We start from the raw sequence: 23,666 nt of genomic DNA, 5'->3' as shown, positions 1-23,666 counted from the left end.
GAAAACGAAGGGAAGAGGAGAGTTGAAGGGAACACACACCATCAGTTCACTTCTGAAGCTTGTTAATGTCTCTTCAGAATGGTGGGAGGCTGCTCCTGGGTTTGTCTCTGAACATCAATATTTATGTAATGAGAGACTAAGAATCTTGGCTCTGTGCCAAGTCTGTCAAAAAGAAGCAACAAGAGAGGGGACAGGAGAGAGAAATGGCCTTCAGTTGGAGAGGCTGAAGAGAAGCTCAGCCATCCACGCAGGCCACTTAGTGGCGTTTAAATCCAGGAGGAGCACATCAGGATAAAAATAGCCTGTTAGAAAATTCAGCAAAGTGTATGCAAATAGAGAGTGTGTAGGGTTCTTGTTCCAGTTTGTTTTATGTTTTAGCCCATATTGAACAAGCAGTTTGCTGTTACCAGTTGATTTCACACCAGGAAACCCCACAGCCGCATCATGCATTCAAGGAAATCTGGTCCTGTCACGGTGTCCAGTCTTGTTTGTGCCTGTTTATTTGATTTGCAATGAGCTGAGCTCTCTGTGGACAGTGAGGAAAATCCTCATGTTCCCCTCTGGTTGTTTAAAATAATCTTCAACAGATGGACACTGTCCTCATTTGGCTTGCACTGAGGCCCTCAACTCATGAAAGGATGAGAGCACAAGGCAGGATGGTTGTGTATTTCTCCTGGTTTGATGTAACATGCTGTATCTCCTTCTGTCTGCTGCTCTATTTCAGGGATGTACCTGTCTGACCTGACATATATAGACTCAGCCTACCCCTCCACAGGCAGCATACTGGAGAACGAACAGAGATCAAACCTGATGAACAACATTCTCAGAATCATATCAGACCTGCAGAGATCCTGTACCTACGGTGAGTTTAGACACACACACACACACACACACACACACACACACACACACACACACACACAGCCACTTATTCATAGCAGGGTGGCGTAGTGCCTGCTACGACTAGGAGACTAGAGTCTCAAATGCAGGTCTTCACTGAACACTGAGATCTGATTGTGTCTGTCGTGTGGAGGAATAAAAATTAACAGAGGAGGAGGGAGTCCATATAAAAGCAGTATCATAACTTTGTCCCTTCATTTCTGTTGCCATGACAACTACATGAGATTCTGTGCTATCCATCAATACTTTTGACATTTGAGCAAGTTGAAGTAAACATACTTTATTCAGGATCAATGAGCATTCTAGCATCAAATCAAGATGGGAAGGATGCATTTCCTTAAATTTGTACAGATATAGGTCTTTAATTTCAAACAATTTAGCCATATACATTGCTTGACATGCCTTTACCCATCATGTTTTTGTTGTAGAACCTCCAGCATATGGCTAGTAGGCATCCAAGTAATTTTTATATGCAGACAAATCATGCATCTGTGGGTTGAAAACATAGCTCCATGAAAATTAATGACTGATGGTTGAAAAGGTTTATGGACAGAAAGCACTTATAAATGAGATGCAGCTGTTACTTTACAGAGCTCAGGCTGCTGCTCCGTATCGAACCTGTACTTGAGCTCCCTAGAGGACTATTATTAATTCATTATTAATAAATCTTGTTCCAGACACCATCATCTACAAATCATGCATAAAAGGAACAGACCAATAAAACAATCCAGCAGTGCAGTTTAAAAAAGAGCGGAGGGTTTAAATGTATATTACTCAACCCCTATGACCTCATGTTTTTGACCTAATTTCCAACTTTTAAGAATTCGTACTGATACAGGCACAAATCAGTTCTACTGAATTTGCATTGTGTATCATCTGCCAGAAGGCAATAACATGCTTGGGATCACATGTGCACTTTATGTTCCAGTGTGTTCTTATGTCTGTCATTATCTTCCCTCTTTCAGATATACCAGTGTTGTCTCATGTGCAGAAGTATCTGAACTCAGTCAGGTATATTGAGGAGCTGCAGAAGTTTGTGGAGGATGAAAATTACAAGTAAGAGCAGAAATAAGATACAAACAGCAACACCAAGCTTTTGTCACTGGAGCATTTTCCTTTCACAAAAGTTAAAAATTGATTTTGAAACTCTGCTTCTAATTTTACTGCTTGTTGTCAGCCACAGTAATCATCTGTTTTTACCCCCCCCCCCCCAAAAAAAAATCATCCCCACAATTGTTTATATAATGAAATACACAGTGGATGAATTCAGGCTGATGGAAACATTTCGCTTTAATTAGGTTATCGCAGAAGATTGAACCAGGCACCAGCACGCCACGAGCAAATGCCTCCAAAGAGGATCTTGTTGGTGAGTTTCAGTGTAGCTCTCTAGTGGGTGTCAGATGTTGAATAAAGCTGTTTATCTTCTTAGTACCTCCCTGTTCTTCCTGATGTGTACATTTGTGGTTCCCTCCCGCTTTGAACTCCAGGGCAGGAAGCATCAGCATCTCCTCTCTGCAGCCGTAAGAGTACAGTAGCAAGTGAAGGACCCAAAGTCCCAGCCACACCTCCCTCGCCCAGGAATTTACTTCCCTATGGACACAGGAAGTGCCATAGCCTGGGCTACAAGTCAGTGTTTGACATACGATATCTCGGTGCTTTGATAGATGATGCTCTACAAACCGCACAGAATTTACACACCAAATGTCCAAGTGTAAAAACACCAACACCTGCTGTCTGCTGGGTTTTGTGTCTTCACAGCTTTATCCATAAGATGAATACAGTAGAGTTTAAAAGTGCTACGTTCCCCAATGCTGGCTCTCGCCACCTGTTGGACGACAGTGTGATGGAGAGCCACAGTCCCACCAGGGGCCAAGCAGAGAGCTCAACTCTGTCCAGTGGTATTTCACTTGGTAAACATGTTTACTTCATAACAGCAACTTGCTTGTCCTGAACTGTCTATTCAGATCTGTCCTGGTTGGTGGTGGAGGAAAGGCTGAATTTAAGTTATAATATGTATCCTAAAACAGTCAAAGTGTATGTTTGTAAGAATAGTTTTTAGTAGGAATAAGCACTGTTACAGAACTAAACGAGTGACTATGAATAAGGCGACTCTTCAGCCTACTATAGAATGAATGCTTTAAGGAAAACTGCTCCATACTGAACAACTACTGTATTGAATAAAATGATTTGCCATCATTTATCCGGGACTCACTGAGGAAATGTGTTTTTAATAAGTCACACACAGACTAGACAGACAACATACTAAATGGGAGATGGGCTGACATCAGTTTTATGTGGTTAACATGGTGTACTGTTGATTACCTGTACTGCTGATTGATCTATCTAATTGCTTTATGCTTGTTGTTTTTGTTTTTAGCTGCTAAATTTGCCATGAAATAATAAGGGAACGTAGAAAATGGGGGACTATGTATGATTAGCTGTAATTCCTGAACAGCTAATGCAATATTTTTGTGAAGCCCTTGAATTAAAGCTGAGAGTCTACACTTTAATAATATATTGACTGCTACATTTCAAATCCACTGAAGTGGTACAGGGACAAAATTACAAAAATCATCCTTGTCCAAATACTTACAGACCTGATTGTACGTATATGTTTGGGAGTTAATTTAATGTATTGTAATGATTAATTTGTGGTAGTTACTTTTTCCTGTGGACCCCAGGAAGAATAGCAGATGTATTGTAGCAGCTAATGGGGGGTCCAAACTGACAAATAACATCTTCATTAACATGCTGTTCATTATTTGTGATCATTTGTGTCTTGGTACAGGGAGCAGTGATGGCTCAGAGCTCAGTGAAGAGGTGTCGTGGCCAGCTTTTGAGAGGTAAAGTTAAGACATCCACGCTGGCAATGCTTTCTATCACGTCCACATGCAAAATCATGAAATCCCCCCCATTCTCGATGTTATTGTCTAATTTCTAAATATGTGGCTTCAAGACACAGCTCTGCAAAACCATGTGCCTTTAAATGTCACACACCGTGCACTGCCTTGCTTTAAGTGTCGCAGCCAAGCCCATTGTGCCTCATCTGTTCACTGCTGCTCTCAGATGCTTCTGTGGCAGCCTGAAATGTATTAAGTGCTTAACATTTAAATCCCCTAACCAGCAGTCCCACTGTGCCAACAAGTGCTTGGAGCCACACTCGCCAGTGCTGAAATGAAAACTCACAGCTCAAGCATCTGCTGGTTTGAAAATCCATGTTAATCTTCATTCCCAAACACCATTCTTTAAACTTTTGAATAACCCTGTAAACACACATCCATTAGTAACTCTTCTAACCAAAATGATCATTTCTGCTTCATCCAGTCGTAACAATTGGAAACAATTTGAAGGAAAAAAACAAAGCACCAAGAAAAGCCCTCCCACACAGCCTTAACAGTGTCCCGTGCCCCCTATTCTGTCCTGTCTTATCCTATTCTGAACAGGACTCGATTCTATCACTCTCTGGGCCCAGTGACCCGAGTGGCCCGCATCCCCTACAGAGGAGTCCTGAGGCCCAGCAGGTACATACATCCTGACTGTAATCAGCCTGATCTGAACCAAAACTTCTCTTATTCTCACTTCACACCCCTCAGCTCCTGCAAGGAGCTGTTGTGTGTTGGCACGTAGTGTGTGTAGTGCTGGGGTAATTTTGTGTTGTGTGTTGGTCAAATCACAAATAAGGCGAAGGACAAAGGATTTGTTTGGGCTTATGATTTTATTTTTCTGCTGTCTACAATCTACCTTTTGCTTTCTTGAATTTGTGCATGTATGCCTCACACATACTCACACACATAGAGCTTAAAGGCAGCCTGGGCTTCATCTTGTGATACGTTTCCAAGACATTTTACAGCTTGGAGCTAAAAATGAGTTTCTACAGTCAGACTGAGCTCCATGTGTTATTGGAAGCAAACTGTTACATCCTCATTCCTAAAGCAGAGAGGAACAGACTCTGCAGGGTTACTGGAGCCAATTCTCATGAAGGCTGCATTTCAGGCATCCCTTGGTTGGGGATGTTTCTCTCCCTTTGTCTCTACCAGGCTTCTCTGGGCTCCTACACTGGGCTTTCTGCTCTACTCCTCTACACAGCCACAATCTTCATAGCACCATGCCCATCTCTGCTCTTTTTCTGCAAATAGCAATGTTAATATTTATATCTCTCAAATTCTATTCTGTGATAAATGGGCAGAAATAGATGTAGTTGTCAAAAGGAAGCTTTGCAGATTGTGTCTTGTGCCTTTACTACTAGCTCCTCTCTGATTTGATCTAGTATGCATGTGTGCACGAGAACATTCGTGTTTTCTTGTATGTACGTTTGTGCACTGTTTATAGCTTGTAATGTTTGTCTTGTTGCAGCTCAGCGGAGTCGGAGGAGCTTGCAGTTCACCTGTATCCCGGAGCAGTCACGGTGCAGGGGGTGTTGAGACGTAAGACTATGCTCAAGGAGGGCAAGAAACCAACAGTGAGAACACACACACACACACACACACTCATTTTTATATTTGCACTGATATTTTCCTATTTTCCTGGAGCTTCTTACGCGTTTTTCCCCAGTTATTACTGTTGTAGTGTAATACAGCCGCTAATACCTTCAGAATAGGGGCCCTATGGCCAGGTGGAATCTCTTCATGCCAGGAGGATTAATCATTACTTTAGCCCCATCTCTTAATGCTTTCTTTTCCTTGTATTAGTATTAATAGCTTTCAACACTGAAGATTCTAAGTTAGAAAAGTTCACTTGCTCCTAATTCGTACAAGGCACAGAAAAGTCATTCATTTCTTTCATTGCTTTTCTAATCATCTTTCTGCCTAAGTAATGCAGCCCGAAAACAAGACATGAAATAATCTCACAAAAACATTCCTTACTTTACTTTTTTAACAGGATTTGACAGCTAGATAGTGTGAAGGATGACAAGATTTTACCTTTGTGCTTGCAGGTGGCATCTTGGACCAAATATTGGGTTGCTCTCTGTGGAACCCACCTCTACTACTACCCTGCCAAGTCCCTGAAGGCCACTGAGAGAAAACATGTAAGTCCCACTCTGGCCCATCACCACAGTGTGTTTAATGATCTGAGGATGCACTCATGACATGCATCTTTGCAGCAGGTGATAGAAAGTCTGGAGATGTTGCTGTGTTTGTTTAAGGCAGCTGAGAACAATAACAGATACTACAAAATTACATTGACACTTCTTCAAGCCTTAGACCTCTTCCATATTAACTGCTGCTGTTGTTATTGTTGAGAGTAAAAGTCAATGTTCCAAATTACTCCCAACACTCAGTTCTATATGGATATGACACACTAGAGCAGGTATGGGCAAACTACGGCCCGTTAGGCTTTTTAATCCAGCCCGCCGAACTTGTCCAAATAAACCTCATTCGTTTTGCCTGTTCCCTACAATGCCTGCGTTTCCCCAGTAGATGGTAGATCACTGCATTATTCATCATTTATCAGGAATATCTGTGTAAGTCTGTATTGCAGCTTAATCATGTCAAGAATCCAGTCGTAAAACTTGTTAACTTTATACGAGCAAGGGGACTTCAGCACCATCAGTTTATTGCGTTCCTGAAGGAAACCGATGTGGATCACCAGGACTTACTTTACCACTCTCAGGTCTGCTGTTTAAGTTTGGGCAAAGTGTCAAAGATTAGCGCATTTTTGGAGTTAATGGGGAAATCCGACAAATTTCCTGAGCTGAGCAACAAGAACTGGTTTTGTGACTTTGCGTTTGCTGTGGACATTTTTTCACACATGAATGAGCTGAACGTGAAGCTACAGTTTGTGCACGACATGTACACAAATGTGAGAGCCTTCAAATCCAAGCTGACATTTTCCAGACAAATTTCAAACAAATCTTTTGTTCATTTTCCCACACTAGCCATGGAGAAAGAGGCCACGCGAAACGCAAAGAAATACAGCAAATCACTGGACGACATGTGTACAGTACAGTAAGCCTTGCATATTCACGCTTTGCTACCTGTTAAAGGCCAAAACCTTTTATATAATGGCCTTTATATGTCATTTATATTAGTTCACACTAACACTCCATCCTTCTGCTCCTGGCCCGGCCCCTTTGTCAAATTTTAAAACCCATTGTGGCCTGCAAGTCAAAAAGTTTGCCCACCCCTGCACTAGAATCATTCATTGTTATAAAGAATGAACTCATGAAGAAGAAACACGGAGAAGTGTTTTGCCAAGTGGTTTTACATTGTGTCCACAGGAAAAATGCAGATGAGAACATTTACAAAATTTTGAGGTTGCTGTAGAATAATTTAAAACAAGTGGAGAGCATTGACAGTGTATCTTGCCAGATGTGCTTGTGTATGAGAGCGTTTGGACTTCATCAGTTTGACAGGGATATTTACTGAAACTTTGTGGGAGCTCTAAGGAGAACATAGGGGAGAAAGGAGGCAGGAGAAATGAGGAAAACTGGCTAAAAAAGTAGAGTTAGTGAATGGATGTGAAGTAATTGTTTGTCTGGAGGGGACTGGACTGGGTTTAATGCAGCAGGGAGACAGACAGATGGTAGCACTCACTGAATAATGAGACCAATGACATCACTGCAGCCCTGCGTGTCACTCACAGGCTAATGAGAACCTTGTGCCCAAGCAAAGTCAGGGCAACATCCAGAGGTTTTACACACACACACACACACACACACACACACAGAGAGAAAGAGAGCTTGTGTTGACATTTCTAGCATTTAGACACAACAGGTTTGTTATGAGAAGGAAAATCAAGTCTGTTTCCTCTTGTCCCCTGTCCAGTTCAAGTCAACGTCCAGTAAGAGTGTGTGTGTGGTGGGTCTAATGGCCATGATGGCAGATGACCCTGAGCATCCTGATGTCTTCTTGCTGACAGACTCAGAGCACGGTGGGACTCTCTCTCTCTCTCTCTCTCTCTCACACACACACACACACCTCTCGCTCGCTCACACACACACACACACACACACACACACACACACACACACACACCCAAGGAAAAACATATGGAAATGATTAATACAAGCTATCAATCATGTCTAAGAACTCCTAGTAAATATGTGACCTGTGGACAAGTAGAGCTTGGTTACACACACACACACACTCACACTCACACAAATTCAGTGAGCAATAAGTCTATTTGTCAGCTTAAGTATGTGACCACTGGCTAGTCGTATCTGGTATTTTCCATGTTAACGTTTTGTTTATGTGTACACACACAAACCGGCTGACTCTGTCCTGAACTTTTCCACTGTAACTTTGGCCTGTCCAGTAAAATAAAATCATTGTCAAGTGAGGCTCAGCCATATTTCCAGGCTGCACGGGAAAATGAGAGACTTGGTGTCTGATGCCGTTTGTCTCCACTGTCCAGGTAACACCTACAAGTACCAAGCAGGGAACAGAACGAACGCTTTGCTCTGGTTCAAACACCTGAGTGCAGCCTGCCAGAGCAATAGACAACAGGTATGGAGCTGCACAAACACTCATGTACACACACCGTTGAATACCACCCACCTTTTAACACGTCACCTTTTTTCCCAAGGTGCCAGCCAATCTGATGTCGTTTGAGTGACCGACACTGAGGCACATGACTGAGCAAAGGAGAGAGGGATGAGGAAGCAGGCAAGAAGGATGAGGAGGAGTTCTGACTCCGTAGTGGAAGCTTTCACTGCCATGAGCCCTGACCACCGATTCTCCGGTTCTAGCCCTGGCCTCACTGCAGCCTCACCTGCCACCACTGCCTTAACCTGAGTACCCTGTGTCTGTGTGTGTGCTTGAATATATGAGAGCAGATCTGAATCTGTGCTCACGGATGAATTGACTGTTTTGGATGTACTGACTACTGAACAAGGACCTGTACCACTGCTCTTGTCTCCCATTTGCTCAGTGTCTTGGTTTTACTGCGAGTATTCAGCACTTCAACAGAACCGTTCGACTTCTCCTCTCCTCTCTCACAGACAGACCTCAGATGGACAGAAATAATCCCCTTTGTGTTTTTTAAGGGAGTATTTTTATTTGTGTCCCCACTGTGCTCAAATGCATGATTTCTACCTTTTATTCAGCTGGACACACATCACACATACATCAGACTAACCTGTTGGACTTGGAGGCTTTTTTATTTTCACATTTTGTACTTACTTGGTTCACACTTTCAATTGTTGGTCTTCACTTGGAGTCACAGAATACCAAACATGAAGCACACACTCCCACTTTAACACACACGGGCGTATTAGATTGCATCATTATAAATGGGAGGTCTCTGATTCGCAGTTGATTCCAGCATAAACTGTTCCCACACTTCCTGAATGTAACTAGTTTTTATTACAGAACTGCCCCCCCCCCCTTTTTGGGGTCATATTTACTGAGTATTCTGTGTGTATACATACATTGGGTGAAGAGTGAGAAGGGAAATGTTTGCCTAAATTACAGGAATCTTGTCTGCGTCCCACACTGGTACGATAATCCCAGGATCTAAGCTACAATGTGCTCATGGCCGGGTAGCTCTTTATTCTTCAGTGACATCTGTCCGCTGCCATGAGGTGATGTTTGGTTCATCTGTCTCACAAACATGCTAAACACTAAAGACTTGAAACTGTGAAGGAGTCCAAGAGAGAGCAACAAGAACTTGTAACAATTTTATCTCCATTTCTTGGTGTCGCCTGTGGTCTGGAGCAGAGGCTTAAAGCTACCTGGAGCCATACAGACTCTGAACCTGGTTTGTTTATGTTGTTTTGTGTCATTAGTTTCTTTTGCTTTTTGGGAGGGGTGGTGTAGTTCACAGTATTACCATTGCATGTCAATTTAAGTTTGTTTTTGTGTTTTTGGTTTTCCTCACATTTTTGGAGCAGTTGTTTTAAATATTTTATGTACATGTGAATTTATTTTTTTGTCTTTTTTGCCCTTTATTCTATTAACCAGGACCCAGCTCAATTTTAGGCCCTGACCATGTTGCATTAGATTTGGAAATAGTCTAAGCCCCTTGGTTATAATTAGTGCCAAGTGATGTTGCTGTCACTGTTTTCCTTAAGCATGAAGCAATGTCAGAAAGAATGGAGCTGAAGTGGGGAACACCTGGGATCACAGTCTCTAGTGTGCATCACAGATGTTTCAGTGTGCCACAGATAGTCTGTTGCTGTTAGTTTTTAAGCAACCGTGATCAGGATGATAGGATATAGCAGTGAAGGGGGTATTATTTTGCCCATAATACTCATCAAGTCCTCATCTCTGTAAAAAAAAAAAAAAAAAAAAAAGCCGCTGTTTACATTGTATGTTTACATAGTCTTTTGTACAAAATCAGTCTCTTTACTGGTCCACATATACTCTATCTACTGTAGGGAACATCCTGTGTAGATACAGATATTCTGCCTGTCAGAGGGGCATATTTAATGCAGAGTTAGTTTCAGGCTTTTGATAAAGGATGATGGGATGGAGAGGTGGGCATATCCACGTTTGCATTGGATCCTCTGTGTCCAATCTGATGCATTAAAACTTCTCAACACAACATAACCAATCCTAAAATTAAACTTGGCTCATTTGTTTAGGTCAGACAAACATTATGAACTGAGACGGAGTCCGTTTAGTCCACATCATATGTGCAGACCTTTGTATATTAAAAGAGAGATGGTAGCAGATGATCCTGTGGAAGAACAAATAAGGAAGCCAAAAACAGTCATATGGTATGTAATGCAGTTATGCTCACGTATGTGCACACATTAGTGTGCTTGTGTGTACTGCTTTATATTTTTTTTTAACATTTCATAATTCAAGCCAGATAGGCTAATCCCCAGAGGCTGCCGTTGCTGCTGAGCAGTGGGGTGAGGTAACCAAATACCTAATTATCCATTTGACTGACAGCCAGCTCGTGCTGCGTCTACACACTGGCTTGAAGTGAGTAAAGGAGGACATGTGAGCAGATAGGAAGTGGAAAATATTGTATTCACCTGTGTTCGCTGTAGCTGCAGAAAGGAGCAGAGAGGTGGCACAATCCCAGAGTCCTACAGAGGCTGGGTGTTAACTGATGTTTGAATACAGCTGGTTGGCCAGGGGCAAAGAGGGCTATGAATTCAATAAGTTAAATCTGTGAGGCAAAATGTAGTTGCTTTCTTTTTTTACTAACATATTCAGACAAGCTTATGCTTTCAAAGTCAGTGCAGTTGAACAAGAATATATACTGTCTCAGAAAACTCCAGGATGTGCAAAAAGGACTGTGGACCCTTTGGTAGCCAACATCCCCATCACATGTCTCTGTTTGCTTTATCACATGTTGCTTGAGAATGATGAGAGAAAATGAAATTAAATGATATAACAGATTCCTGAGTTGCAACTTTTATACCTAATCTGACCAGAGATGTGTTTTGGGGGATGTCTTGGAAGGTTTATTTGGGTTACACAGATCATGTGACATGCTCACTGTTACCTGGGTTTACATGACTGTCTTTTTGGAAGGTTTTAAAGTATCATTTCTGTACAGTGTATGGTCAGAAGGATGAACTCACTTGTTTCATTCTTGGAGTGTGGTTTTACTCGACCGTATTCTTGGATTTCAAGGTAAATCACGTCTAATTCAAGAACCCCATGTTCATCTATTTTGGAATGAGTTGGAAAATCAAATGTCAGATATCAAGTGTCTCCTCACTTATGACTCTTTTGGTTATTACAAAGAAACTTGATGCCATGCTTGAAATGTCCTTTCTCTGTGGTCAGACTTCATGTTGCTTCCTTTAAACTGACCATGCTCTTGACAAATGCACAGATTGCCCTGTATTAACTGTTTTTGAGTGAATTCATTTTTTTAATGGTCATGAAAATGTTTAACAGCTGAGATGAAAGGTTCAGCCAGAGGAAATGTTTTCATTGTGGTGTTTGTACTCTGATTTGGTGGAGAAGTGGAACTAATGTGAATCTGTGCCTCCTGTGCACTGAACAGGCATTGTTCACTGTTTACCAAGGACATCAACAACCTTTGTTCAGGTCATCAAGGGTGACAAGGGTAGTCCATTACCTGGATCTGTGTGCATCTGTCTCTGCCCATGTCATGACTGTGGTGAGTGCTATGACCTCTTTGCTGAGTGATGTGCTGCCTGGTGTGAAGACTGAGAACCAATAAACACACTGTCCTTTTTTTTTTTACTCCACACATCAGTTTCATGCTCATTGCTCTGCTGAAAGTTGGGACTGTGTATTGAATCGTTGTTACATAACTAAATACCATTTGCCCTGTGGGGTTTAGTGCTCTATTGACTAAAAATATAAGAGTGTTTTTCCCCCCAAAGTAGCCTATATTTTAAACAACTGTCCACTTACAGTAAGTAAAGGATCGGACTAAGGAGATTTAAAATAATGCTGACAGTTAAGAGCTTCTTCATAGTATTGAAAAGCAGCAAAAGGAAAGGTTTTTCAGACTTCTTTGTCATCTTTTCTTATGACTTACTGAATTAAAAAATCTAATAAAGAAAAAAACAGTCTTTAGTTGAACTGGTTACAAGCTGTCAGCATGAGGGATCCCAAGTAGACAGACCTCTGTTAAAGGGTTGCAATTTGAAAAAAATGGGGGAAACTGTGTTAGACATTGTAATACTTTTCTGAGTAACATTCCCTCTATTTAGCATTTGTAAGCAAGGTATAATTAATAAATTGTTTATAAATCTTTGTAATGTAGTTGTGAGTAAATTTAAGCTTGTACTTTGTATTTGTAAACAACTATTTCTGTGGCACCCATAAGTGGAAACTGTTGTATAACTAGACATTATAGACACTACAAGCTAAAAGACAAGGAACACTTCACAAACTCTGACCCCCGATCTATGTGGAAGGGCATCCAGGTAATCAGTGACTACAAGCTCAGCAACTCCACCCCAGCAACCACAGATGTCGTCTCCTTCAACGAGCTAAATGACTTCTATGCTCGCTTCAACAGGGGCAACAAGGAGACAGCTATCAAGTTTAGACCTTCCGCAGACCACCAGCCACTCGCACTCACCTCCACTGACATGCTGCTCTGAGCCGGATCAACGTACGCAGTGCTGCTGGCCATAATGGTATTCCTGGACGTGTGCTCAGGGCATGTGCAGGACAGCTTGCTGGCGTCTTTATGGACATTTTTAACCTGTCCCTCGCCCAAGCAGTTGTGCCGACATGTTTCAAAACCACCTCCGTTGTGACAGTGCCGAAACATTCCACCCCAACGTGCCTGAATGACTACCGCCCTGTAGCACTCACACCCATCGTCATGAACTGCTTTGAGGGCCTGGTCCTGGCACGCCTGATGACCTGTCTCCCACCCACACCGGACCCCCACCAATTTGCTCCTTAACACAAACAAGACCAAGGAGCTCATTGTGGACTACAGGAGGGAGAAAGGAGACACACACAGCCCCATCCATATTAACAGGATGGTTGTTGAACATGTCTCCAGCTTCAAATTCCTGGGGACCCACATCTCAGAGGATCTGTCCTGGACCACCAACACCCACAGCCTGGTTAAGAAGGCTCACCAGCACCTCTTCTTCCTGAGGACACTGAAGAAGAACTACCTGTCTTCAGCCATCCTGGTGAACTTCTACAGCTGTGCCATCAAGAGCATCCTGAGTAGCTGTATAACAGTCTGGTATGGAAACTGCTCTGTCTCCAACCCCATGGCGCTGCAGCAGGTGGTGAAAACTGCCCAACGCATCACAAGGACTCCACTTCCAGCCACTGAAGATGTCCACAGAGAATGTTGTCTCCAACGTGCTCGCAGCATTCTCAAGGACTCCTCTCACCCTGCTCACAAACTGTTTGACCTCCTACCCTCTGGGAGGCTCTTCAGGAGCCTCCGGACCAAGACCAGACTGAGGAACAGCTCCTTCCCCACAGCTGTCTCCTTACTGAACTGTTGACCCCCACTGCCTTCTTCTATACCACTTCCACATCTCACCCCTTCTCACCTCTCCTCCTGGGACTAATGCAATATGTTTCTGTTACCTGTAACACTGACGTGAACTGGTAATTTGCACATACTCACAGGATACTGCTCTGTATTCATTTGCACACTGTTCATATGCTGACAATATATATTTATCTTTATCTTTGCACTAGTTACAGCCATTGAACTGTTAACTCATGTAACTTCTCTTCTTATTCTGCACCGTCTCATTCCATCTCATCCCATTGCACTAGTGTTCCATAAGCTGAATGTGCCTTGTCCATTACTTGTAATTTGAATCTATAGTCTGTTGTACATTGTACATTACCCTACATACTGTATCTTACTGTAAATATCAATTGTACATATCAATAAATTAGTTCTAACTGTACAGACTGTAGATACTGCACACTCTGCACTTCTGGTTAGATGCTAAACTGCATTTCGTTGCCTTGTACATGGGTAATGACAAAGTTGAATCTAATCTAATTAAACAGTTTTATAAAATATCTTTATAAAAGCTGTTAAATGTCCACCCGCTTAAAGGCAATCTGTGTTGTAAAACATGTATTACTGCTGTTAATAAATTCAAAACAGGGGACTTAACTTCCACCTGTACCATACGCCATCTGTGGGGATATTTGCAATTATACATGGCGCAACGCTGCCCCCTGGTGGTCAGGTGGAGCTTCTACAGGATGGAAGGGTTTAGGAAGTGGACACGGCAGAGTCGAAGGAAAAGGGCGGAGACAAGGGAGCTAACGTTGAGATTGAGAAAATGACGAACCATCGCGACTCTCTTAGCAGTGGGATAATTATTTACATGCGAGTTCCGTGTTGGAGGACTTTATAGGTACCTGGAAGTTGTTTTCTTTGTGCGTGGCGAACGGCATGTGGCCGTAAGGTAAGACAGCTCATTCGGTTCTTGTAACCACAACAGATAACGTACAGTAGCTAGCTGTCGGTTAGCGTTAGCTAACTGTTGACCTGCACAGTAAGGAGTACAGGGGTTTACCAAACAGATAACCGCAGCTGCATCTGTGTGAGCATGTTGTTACAGCTGTATGACACGAATAATGCATGTGATGTAGATGGAGTGTGATGGTGTAGCCGTGATTAAGACGTTTTAGGTGGTTTTTATGCGGTCAGAGCTACCCAGCCGTTTCCTCACTGGTGTTTAAAAAAACAGCAGCTTCACCATGAAAGACCGATTGTGTGTGGAACGTGTATGTCTGTCTGGCCACAGCTGTGGATTTGTTATCAGTAATGTTTTCACCTGCTACTGGTTAGCTTGTGGCACAGTTTTGTTGACATGACGCTAACGCCCGATAATCAGCGTGACCTGAACTGCCCGATAGACGTGGCAGGTAATTTGACAGTCGGGTGTGAAGGCTTACAACGTGTGACGCCGTACAAAGCCACATTTCAGCACATTTTGTAAATGTGTTTAGCTTTAGCAAACAGGTGGACTCAGCATGAGTCGTTGTAATTGCACGAAGTATCACTGCGGCTCAGGCCATTTATCTCCGGAAACGTTCGAGTTGTGCTGGCTCACCGCGCTCCGGACCCCCCGTGTACCACAGCAGGACTACGTGTCCAACAGCTCCTCACTGCAGGGGGCTGAATACAACACAGACCTCTCCCGTTGCCCAGAACCAGTGCTGCCTGGAGAGGCAGTGAGTTTATTACCTGACACAAGGTCGTTTGTCTCAGCGTTAGCACTGCTCAGCCTACGCTGTCGCTGCACATAGTTAAAATGGAACAGCTAGCTTTGCTAGCTTTGCGCACAGTGCCACTTTTTAATGCGTACACATATTTACACAGAGCAGTGTGTTATCCTAATGTTATTACATATGCTGGACAGGGGGAAACAAGCCCAAACTGTAGCAAATCAATCAGCTTTCCACATATTATTGACAGTTCATTGTCAAACCTCTCTCCAGGGCTTCCAGGGGTCCTTAAAACGTCTAAAATCCAATCATCCTTATATGATCCTTATAAAGTCTTAAAATGCATCAAATATAATTTTGATTGGTCTTAAATGATTGATTATGGTGAGGTTTTTCATTTTAAACGTTCAGTTAATTTGTGTAGTGTTGTGTTTTTGGTGAGGTTTTTCATTTTAAACGTTCAGTAAATTTGTGTAGTGTTGTATTAACTTCAGGTTGTGTTTTTGGGAAAATGTTAGGTGACAAATACTACTGCCATTGTAGCTCTGTACATTGGTAACATGTTGTAGTTGTTTCTCCAAAGATTCCTTGCAAAGCAATATTCATCAATATGAATACTCGGCTTATTGTACATTCTTTTTGGGCCAGACAAGTTTATTTATATGTCACATTTTCAATTGCCTAACACAATGCATATAGATAGAAAAAACAATAAAACACCTATGTAGATAAAACATTGAAATGCAAATGAAAAGTAACAATTACATGACAGCACAAAGTCACAACATGCATTTGTATGGCAGATACCAAGTGCTTTTACAATAGCTGTGGCAGACTGTGGATTCTCACTGTTGTCACTATACTTGCACCCCTTTACTTCAGTCTTCTCAAGACTAGCCTCAAAAGTAAAATACTCCAGAGGTGGACATACTTTCTTCTGGAAAACCTGACACATCAGTGTCTATGCAGTCAGCTAAATGGCACAATAAAGTCAGTTGGTCATTGGGTAATGGAAGAAAAATAACAGAAAGAAGTGCTAATTTGGGTGGAATTAACATTAAAACATTAATGTTTAGCAAGTATGTGAAATGGGTCTTAAATTGCATACACTGAGGTCTCCAAAAAGTCTTAAAGTCTTAAAATTTAACTTGATTAAACCTGCAGAAATCCCATTTGTAAACTAATAAAGGTTTATCTTATCTCTCATTCTCATTTCCCTGCTTCTCCTCTTCCTTTCCAGCCCTCTCTTATTTCTGTTTCACACCCTCCAGGTGACTGCCTGTTTGCTGAGATTGTAGCTCCAGGAAAACGACAGCAAAGCTTCCATTTGTCTGACGGGGGCGGGAGGGTGGGTGACGGAGAGTTGCAGGGGCCATGCATCAGGGGTAAGGGGCGATTTGCTACAAGGGAAACACACAGCATCAGGTGAGAAGGGGGCGGGTCAGTGTGGAGATGAAGCTCAAACAGCGCATGGTGGTGCTGTGTGCCGTGCTCCTCCTGCTGGGCCTGGCCAAGATCTTTCTGCTGGATGGAGGTGAAGGGTCTGCAGCGAGCCGACGGGACCTCAGAGCGTTTCGTAAGGTCAGGGTGCAAAGCTGACTCAGTTTCAGTTAGTTTAGAATATACAGCTTATATATGTAACAGAGCGGCCACTGAATAGACCGATAAAGTAGGGTGGTCATCTCTCCAGTGGTAGCTGGTCAAACATGTTTATCATTACACACTGTCACTATCACCCCCTTCTAACAGATGGAGGCTGGACTTTCTCTGTCCCGTGGAGCTCGCCTCACTCACACACTCCAGTCTCCATGGGAGATAGCAAGCCAGTGGGTGGGCCCAAGAGAGGTTTACCCTGAGGAGACCCCAGAGCTGGCTGCTGTACTTACCTCCCTCAGCACTGCCAGGATAGAACGGGCAGATGTGGGCTATAAGGGTACACAGCTCAAAGCCCTGCTGGTGCTGGATGGGGGACAGAAAGTGGTTTTCAAACCCAAAAGGTCAGGTGTGGTAAGAACAGGGTTATATGTTGTCCTTAAGCATTATTTCAAGAAGCTTACTTTTGTTCCTTCCACTGTCCCTCAGATATAACAGAGACTATGTTGTGGAAGGTGAGCCATACGCAGGCTATGACAGACACAATGCAGAGGTAGCTGGTTTTCACCTGGACAGGTGCGTAGGCATTGTTATTTCACAACACTCGGGCCTGTCAGTAGAGCAGAACTGTAATAATCCACTGGTATCCTCTCCTATCTCTCTGTCCTCTCTGCAGGATCTTGGGCTTCAGGAGGGCACCTCTTGTGGTGGGGCGATACGTTAACCTGCGAACAGAAATCAAACCTGTGGCCACAGATCAGCTGCTGAGCACCTTCCTCACACAGGGTAAGTATCTGCCTGTTCTCTTCTCCTCTCTTGTGCTTCTCGAATAACTTTCTTGTAAGAAATGAGTGTTTTCAGAGTGTTTGTTATTGTTTGAACTATTTCCCTTTCTTTGACTCATTTGACGACTTTCTTTCTCAGCCCGATTTCAGTTTTCACTCTCACTCTGTCTCACTCACATTTCCTGTATGTACTGTATGTGTATGTGTGTGTGTACAGTTGAAGTCAGAAGTTTACATACATTTAGGTTGAAGTCCTTAAAAGTAATTTTTTTTTAAACCACTCCATGTCATGTTAACAGTCTCTTGTTTATAAATGACACAAGTACATTTTCCAACAGTTGTTTACAGATAAATATAATAATTCCAGTGGATCAGAAGTTTACATACACTCAGCTGCCTTTAATCAGATCAGAAAATGATGCCATGATTTTAGAAGCTTCTTATGGGCTAACTGACATTATTTGAAACACAAGAGGTGTATCTGTGGATGTATTTTAAGGCCTACCTTCAAACTCAAAACCTCTTTTTCTGACATCATGGGAAAATCCAAAGAAATCGTCCAAGACCTCAGAAAAAAACTGTAGACTTACACATGTCTGGTGTATCCTTGGGAGCAATTTACAAATGCCTGAAGATGCCATGCTCATCTGTACAAACAATACTACGCAGGTATAAACACCATAGAACAACACAGCCATCATGTCACTCAGGAAGGAAACGCATTCTGTCTCCTAGAGATTAATGTACCGTGGCCCAAAAAGTAAAAGTCTATCCCAGAATAACAGCAAAGGACCTTGTGAAGACACTTGAGAAAACAGGTACCAAAGTATCTATATCCACAGTAAAACAAGTCCTATGTCGACATAACCTGAAAGTATTATGGATATACTGAAGCAACATCTCAAGACATCAGCCAAGAAGTTAAAGCTTGGTCACAAATGGGTCTTCCAAATTAGACAGTGACCCCAAGCAGACTTCCAAAGTTGTGGCAACATGGCTTAAGGACAACAAAGTCAAGGTACTGGATATTGGAGTGACCATCACAAGCCCTGACCTCAATCCAATAAAACATTTGTGGGCTGAACTGAAAAAGTGTGTGTGAGCGAGGAGGCCTACAAACCTGACACAGTTCCACCAGTTCTATCAGGAGGAATGGGCTCAAACTCCAGCAACTTATCGTAAGAAGCTTGTGGAAGGCATCCTGAAACGTTTGACCCAAGTTAACCAATTTAAAGCCAGTGCTACCAAATACTAACTGAGTGTGTGTAAACCTCTGGCCCACTGGGAATGTGATGAAAGAAATAAAAGCTGAAATAACTCTTTTACTTTACCATTCTATGCATTTCACATTTTTAAAATAAAGCAGTGATCCTAACTGACCGAAGACAGGGAATGTTTATAGGATTAAATGTCAGGAGTTTAAATTATTTGGCTCTGGTGAATGTAATCTTCTGACTTATACAACTGTGTATATACTGTATGTGTGTGTGTGTGTGTATACTTTACAGTGACATGGCACCAAGCAGTCGATAGTGTGTGATCATGTCAAGTGAAGGTTATGGTTTTGACAGACACATTTGTCAGAGAGGAAAAAAGTCATTCAACAAGAGTACAAGTCTAAAAACCATAGTGACACCCTCATAGGTCAAACTAACTAAAATTAAACAGGAGAGCTGAATGAGCAACTGTGTGCAATGAACAAAATACCAGACACTCCTTGAAATCTACTGCAATCTAATACAGTATCCCTGCAAAACTAGGGGAATTCCAGCAGCTTTACACATAAAAGGTCAGTGAACCAGTCATCAGGAGAACTGCTCAATGTGTGAAAACGGTTATCTAATGTCTTTAAATTAGCCTTCTGTAGGTGTGAGGAACAACCCCAGTGATGTGGGCAAGATAGGGACAGGGCGATTATACATACAGTAACTGTACATTCAAAGACGGCAAGAACCTAAAGGATTACACTGGAATATACCTTGGGTGCATGTTGACACTGTTTGAGCTTGAGGTTCACACATTGGTAATCTATTTTATCCATCAACAAATGGATGTATTTCTGCATTCTCAGGCTCTAATTGATTCTCTCTGGTACATAAATATCATATCCTAGGTCAGCCAATCCATTAATCAGTTCTTTTAGCCATTTCCTAGTCAGAAATTATTCACAAGCCACCAACTGAATTCTCAGCAAATATTTACATATGTCAAATGTCAAAACAGCCTTCAGACTCTTCTGCCCCTCTGACGTGACTGTGTCTGTTCCTGGAGGCTTTATTTAGTGTAAACGTAGCTATGGCAGAGTCACTGTGTTCCAGTTTTATCGCTGAGATTTGGAGTATAATAGTATTTCAGTTTGTGTGGAACACTTGTTTTTGAGTTTCTAGAGTTTATAATTTATTGATCTCATTCCTTTTCATTTCTATCTCATTCTGAATGTAGTGAATGTTTGTGCAGTAATTCCAGCTGCTTATTGCCTTTCTTTTTTGAGTTTCCCGAGTGGGGATGTGAAATTAGTTAACTTACTCCTCATTCCTACCTTACACACAACCCACTTGCTTCTCCATTGGCATTAAACTGTAAATAGTCATGTTTCCTTTGGTAGCTGTTCAGTTGTGTTTATTTACTGGGAAGGAAACCAGGCCATGGTATATCCACCATATGTCCGTCTCTTCCAAACACTGTAAAATAATGTGTTCCTGAGTACGTTGAGTGTTGAGAAGAGAAACGGGTGAAGTCTCTGTTTGTTGGATTAGTCTCTCTCCAGGTTTCGATTATGTGTAGTTCTGGAAAATTCTTGTTCCAAATGAATCCAGCCTAGGATTCATTGTTTTATTGAAATCCCCTCCACAGATAAGTTTACCATTTGTTTCTATAGCTCTTTTTGTCAAACACATATACTGTATATTGACTGAAGAATAGTTGCAGCCTTTATTTTGCATTGATGATCCTGTGACGGTTGATATTAGCTGACAAGGTAACATGAACAAGTCTTGGTGTCATCAGTAGGACAGGTGTGACCTGACAGACCAGGCCTATGTCAGTCATGGAATCTAACATTTAAATTATCTGTGATGACACAGTGGCGTTGCCTAACCGCCAATTTCTGTTTAACTCGATACAAGTCATTTCTGTAATGGTCTTTGACTTTCTGGTTTACAGTGGGTGGCCAGAGCAGAGCCCATTGTGGCAGGAGCATAGGCAGCTCCATAGATGTGTCATTTAGTATTTAATGGAGATATTTTAATAAAGAACAACTTGAAAGAGTTGGTTCACCCTGAAGGACCTCTGTGCAGCTAGTCATTCATGAAGTTTTTGTTTTACTTGTCCAGGTTTGGTTTTGAAATATGAGTGAGATTTTTACTTTCACCACGATGAAACCACAGTGAAGTTGAATAGAATTTCATTTGTGCTGTTGAAACATGACATTTAATAATCCAGCAATCTGGATTTCCCACAGATGTCACGGTCAGTCATTTTCACTGAAAGTTCTTTCTAGTGGAGAAGCAATCCCAGTGACAACTGTAGGCAGTCTGTTCAAAGGACTGTGCACAGTAGTTGTGAGAAAATGGTTTTTTGTAATGTGGGCAAACAGGAGCAGTGTTCACACCTACCTTCACTCACTCATAGAGCCTGTAGGAGCTGCTGGATTTATAAAGCAGCACCACAAACAACTGGTCCTTATCTTAAGTCAAAACTTATGGCTTTCAAAGTTCAACAAATGCGATATTTACTATAGGGCTGATATATTATCGTCCTTCTTATAACAGTTCATAAAGAAGCCGAGCAGTGTTTCATATTCTAAAAGTGGCAGGTTTTATTTTGACAGAGGTGTTTTGAGTGACTCACCAGCCAAACCAGGATTCATGTGCTGATGAGATCAGGTTATGTCGGGCCTGGTGGCGACATGTATTGAGACATCAGGTATAGGTCAGACCAGTTCATAGTGGGACAGAACAGACTGGCAAAACTGGAATGCTTGTGGTGATGTAGCAGGTAATTCAGATATAACACTGGCAGTTGAATTTATAGCAAAATTAACAAACCAAAGCAAAGAAAACTTGTGGAAGAAAACAAACAAATCTTTTGTTTTCAAGGTGTACTTTGTGTCCATAGCAGGCAGTTCAGTCCCAATGATCCTCTCTTCAGTCTTTATGACCCTATGAAGAGCCTTCCTCTCTGCCTGTGTGGTGTTACCATACCAGACTGTGATGCCAGTGGTGAGGATGCTCTCTACCAGTCCTCTATAAGCCTGGGTGAGGGGGAAACGGTTCAGACCAGCTTTCCTGAGCTGCCTGATGAAGTATAGCCACTGCTGGGCTTTCTTCACTGTGGCAGCTGTGTTCAGTGTCCAGCTCAGGTCAGAAGTCCAGAATCCAGTTGCAGGTGGGAGTCGGGACACAGAGTCGAGGTCTGTCATATTCCAATCAGCCTGCCCGGGCGAATGGATGTGCTTTTTTTGTTTGTTTGTTTGTTGTTTGTTTTTTAGAAAATAGGCTCGGCCCTTTTTTGTTTGGTTTAAAGTTTTACAGACTAACGTGTTTAACACATTTATAATGTGTAAGGATTAAATAGCATAATGTGACAGTGAAAATTGTGTATTAGAAAGCACAGGTGAACACGGATATCATTTACCATCAGTGTTTTTTGTGTTTGTTTTTTTCGAACATCTCTGTGTGTGAGTTCTTTGTTCCTCTGTGGTAAAACAAAAGCTGGGCTTCCATATGATGCAGATGTGTTGATAGGACCCTGAATAATGTGTTTTTGTATTGCTGTGTCTTGGTGAGGCCCGGTTCATGTGTCTGTTCACACGCCATTATATCTTTTGCTGATAAGACATCAGGGTCAAGTTCAAAGTATTTATTTGCATATGCACAGTTAGAAAACTGAGTCAGTGAGCATAAAGGAGAGAGCTGGGCATTACTGTGCAGTAAAATGACAAGTACCTGACCAAAGGTCAAAGTCTTTATTTGCATATGCACAGTTAGAAAATGTGTTTCCCTGTACAATGAAATTCTTACTTTGCCGTCCACATGAATGCCACAAAATGCAGATGAAATATAAAGTAGATAAGTAAATAACACAAAATCTAAGGCACTTTAAGCAGCGCAGATGCAGCAATATAGAAGAAAAAAAATGTACAATGTGCAGCAGTCAACAGTCATTGTGCAATTATGCATGTGCAAACAGAATGTAAACAGTACATGACATATGTCCTGGTAACAAACTCCTCAGCTGTTTAGGAGTCTGATGTGGATTTATTTTTACAGGTACCTTTTATCTCTCTCTCTCTCTCTCCAGGTAATAATACATGTTTCTATGGAAAGTGTTATTACTGTCGGGAAAGCGAGCCAGCGTGTGCAGATGGAGAGATCATGGAGGGGTCGTTAACTCTCTGGTTGCCAGACGTCTGGCCATTGCAGAAACACAGACACCCCTGGGGACGCACATACAGAGAGGGGAAACTGGCCAGGTGGGTGCTTCATAGTTGGTTTATTGGTTTATAAAGTCACTAAAAGTCCAGTCACTTCACTGAATTATCATGGATGGATGGCTGGTTGGATACAGGAGGGGGAGATGAGTGAGGGTGGAGTACGCTGTGATCTGCGTGTGGGCAGCAGAACTTTAACTGACTTTGTAGCAGAAAAATATTTCACTTGGAAAAACTTTTGCTTAATCCACAGGGTTTGAATCCCCCTCTGTCCAACTGGTAATTTCAAGTGGTGCATTTTTCATCAGGTTCAGAAATTCAAAATTCTAGTTATATTTCACATTATTTCAGGTTTTCAAGTTGTTCAGATTCAATTAGTCAGACTGGGTCTTTAAAGAAGAT

At 42.1% G+C, this 23,666-nt stretch overlaps 2 protein-coding genes across 10 annotated transcripts in view; both read left to right on the top strand.

Moving 5' to 3' along the window:
• ralgps2 (Ral GEF with PH domain and SH3 binding motif 2) overlaps positions 1 to 10,132 on the top strand; it is a 79,354-nt gene extending 69,222 nt beyond the window's left edge. For 8 of the 9 annotated variants that reach the window (XM_020625318.1, XM_020625319.1, XM_020625313.1 and 5 more), the window contains 12 exons: positions 725 to 862; positions 1,866 to 1,956; positions 2,199 to 2,266; positions 2,388 to 2,526; positions 2,659 to 2,810; positions 3,689 to 3,743; positions 4,344 to 4,421; positions 5,254 to 5,359; positions 5,834 to 5,926; positions 7,665 to 7,770; positions 8,254 to 8,345; positions 8,425 to 10,132. In XM_020625318.1, the coding sequence (XP_020480974.1) occupies positions 725 to 862; positions 1,866 to 1,956; positions 2,199 to 2,266; positions 2,388 to 2,526; positions 2,659 to 2,810; positions 3,689 to 3,743; positions 4,344 to 4,421; positions 5,254 to 5,359; positions 5,834 to 5,926; positions 7,665 to 7,770; positions 8,254 to 8,345; positions 8,425 to 8,454 (1,148 nt within the window). In that variant the 3' untranslated portion in view covers positions 8,455 to 10,132. The remainder of the gene's footprint in view (positions 1 to 724; positions 863 to 1,865; positions 1,957 to 2,198; positions 2,267 to 2,387; positions 2,527 to 2,658; positions 2,811 to 3,688; positions 3,744 to 4,343; positions 4,422 to 5,253; positions 5,360 to 5,833; positions 5,927 to 7,664; positions 7,771 to 8,253; positions 8,346 to 8,424) is intronic. The other variant, XM_020625321.1, reaches the window with a different exon arrangement.
• A 4,346-nt stretch (positions 10,133 to 14,478) lies between these two features.
• fam20b (FAM20B glycosaminoglycan xylosylkinase) overlaps positions 14,479 to 23,666 on the top strand; it is a 17,849-nt gene continuing 8,661 nt past the window's right edge. The window contains 6 exon segments of the mRNA XM_020625329.1: positions 14,479 to 14,689; positions 16,696 to 17,036; positions 17,205 to 17,452; positions 17,538 to 17,624; positions 17,725 to 17,834; positions 23,135 to 23,306. Of these exon segments, the coding sequence (XP_020480985.1) occupies positions 16,908 to 17,036; positions 17,205 to 17,452; positions 17,538 to 17,624; positions 17,725 to 17,834; positions 23,135 to 23,306 (746 nt within the window). The 5' untranslated portion in view covers positions 14,479 to 14,689; positions 16,696 to 16,907.

The sequence above is a fragment of the Monopterus albus genome, unplaced genomic scaffold, assembly GCF_001952655.1.
Source record: "Monopterus albus unplaced genomic scaffold, M_albus_1.0 scaffold352.1, whole genome shotgun sequence".
Lineage (NCBI taxonomy): Eukaryota > Metazoa > Chordata > Actinopteri > Synbranchiformes > Synbranchidae > Monopterus > Monopterus albus.
Note: the sequence above shows the minus strand (reverse complement) of the source record. Positions and strands in the feature narration are given on the sequence as shown.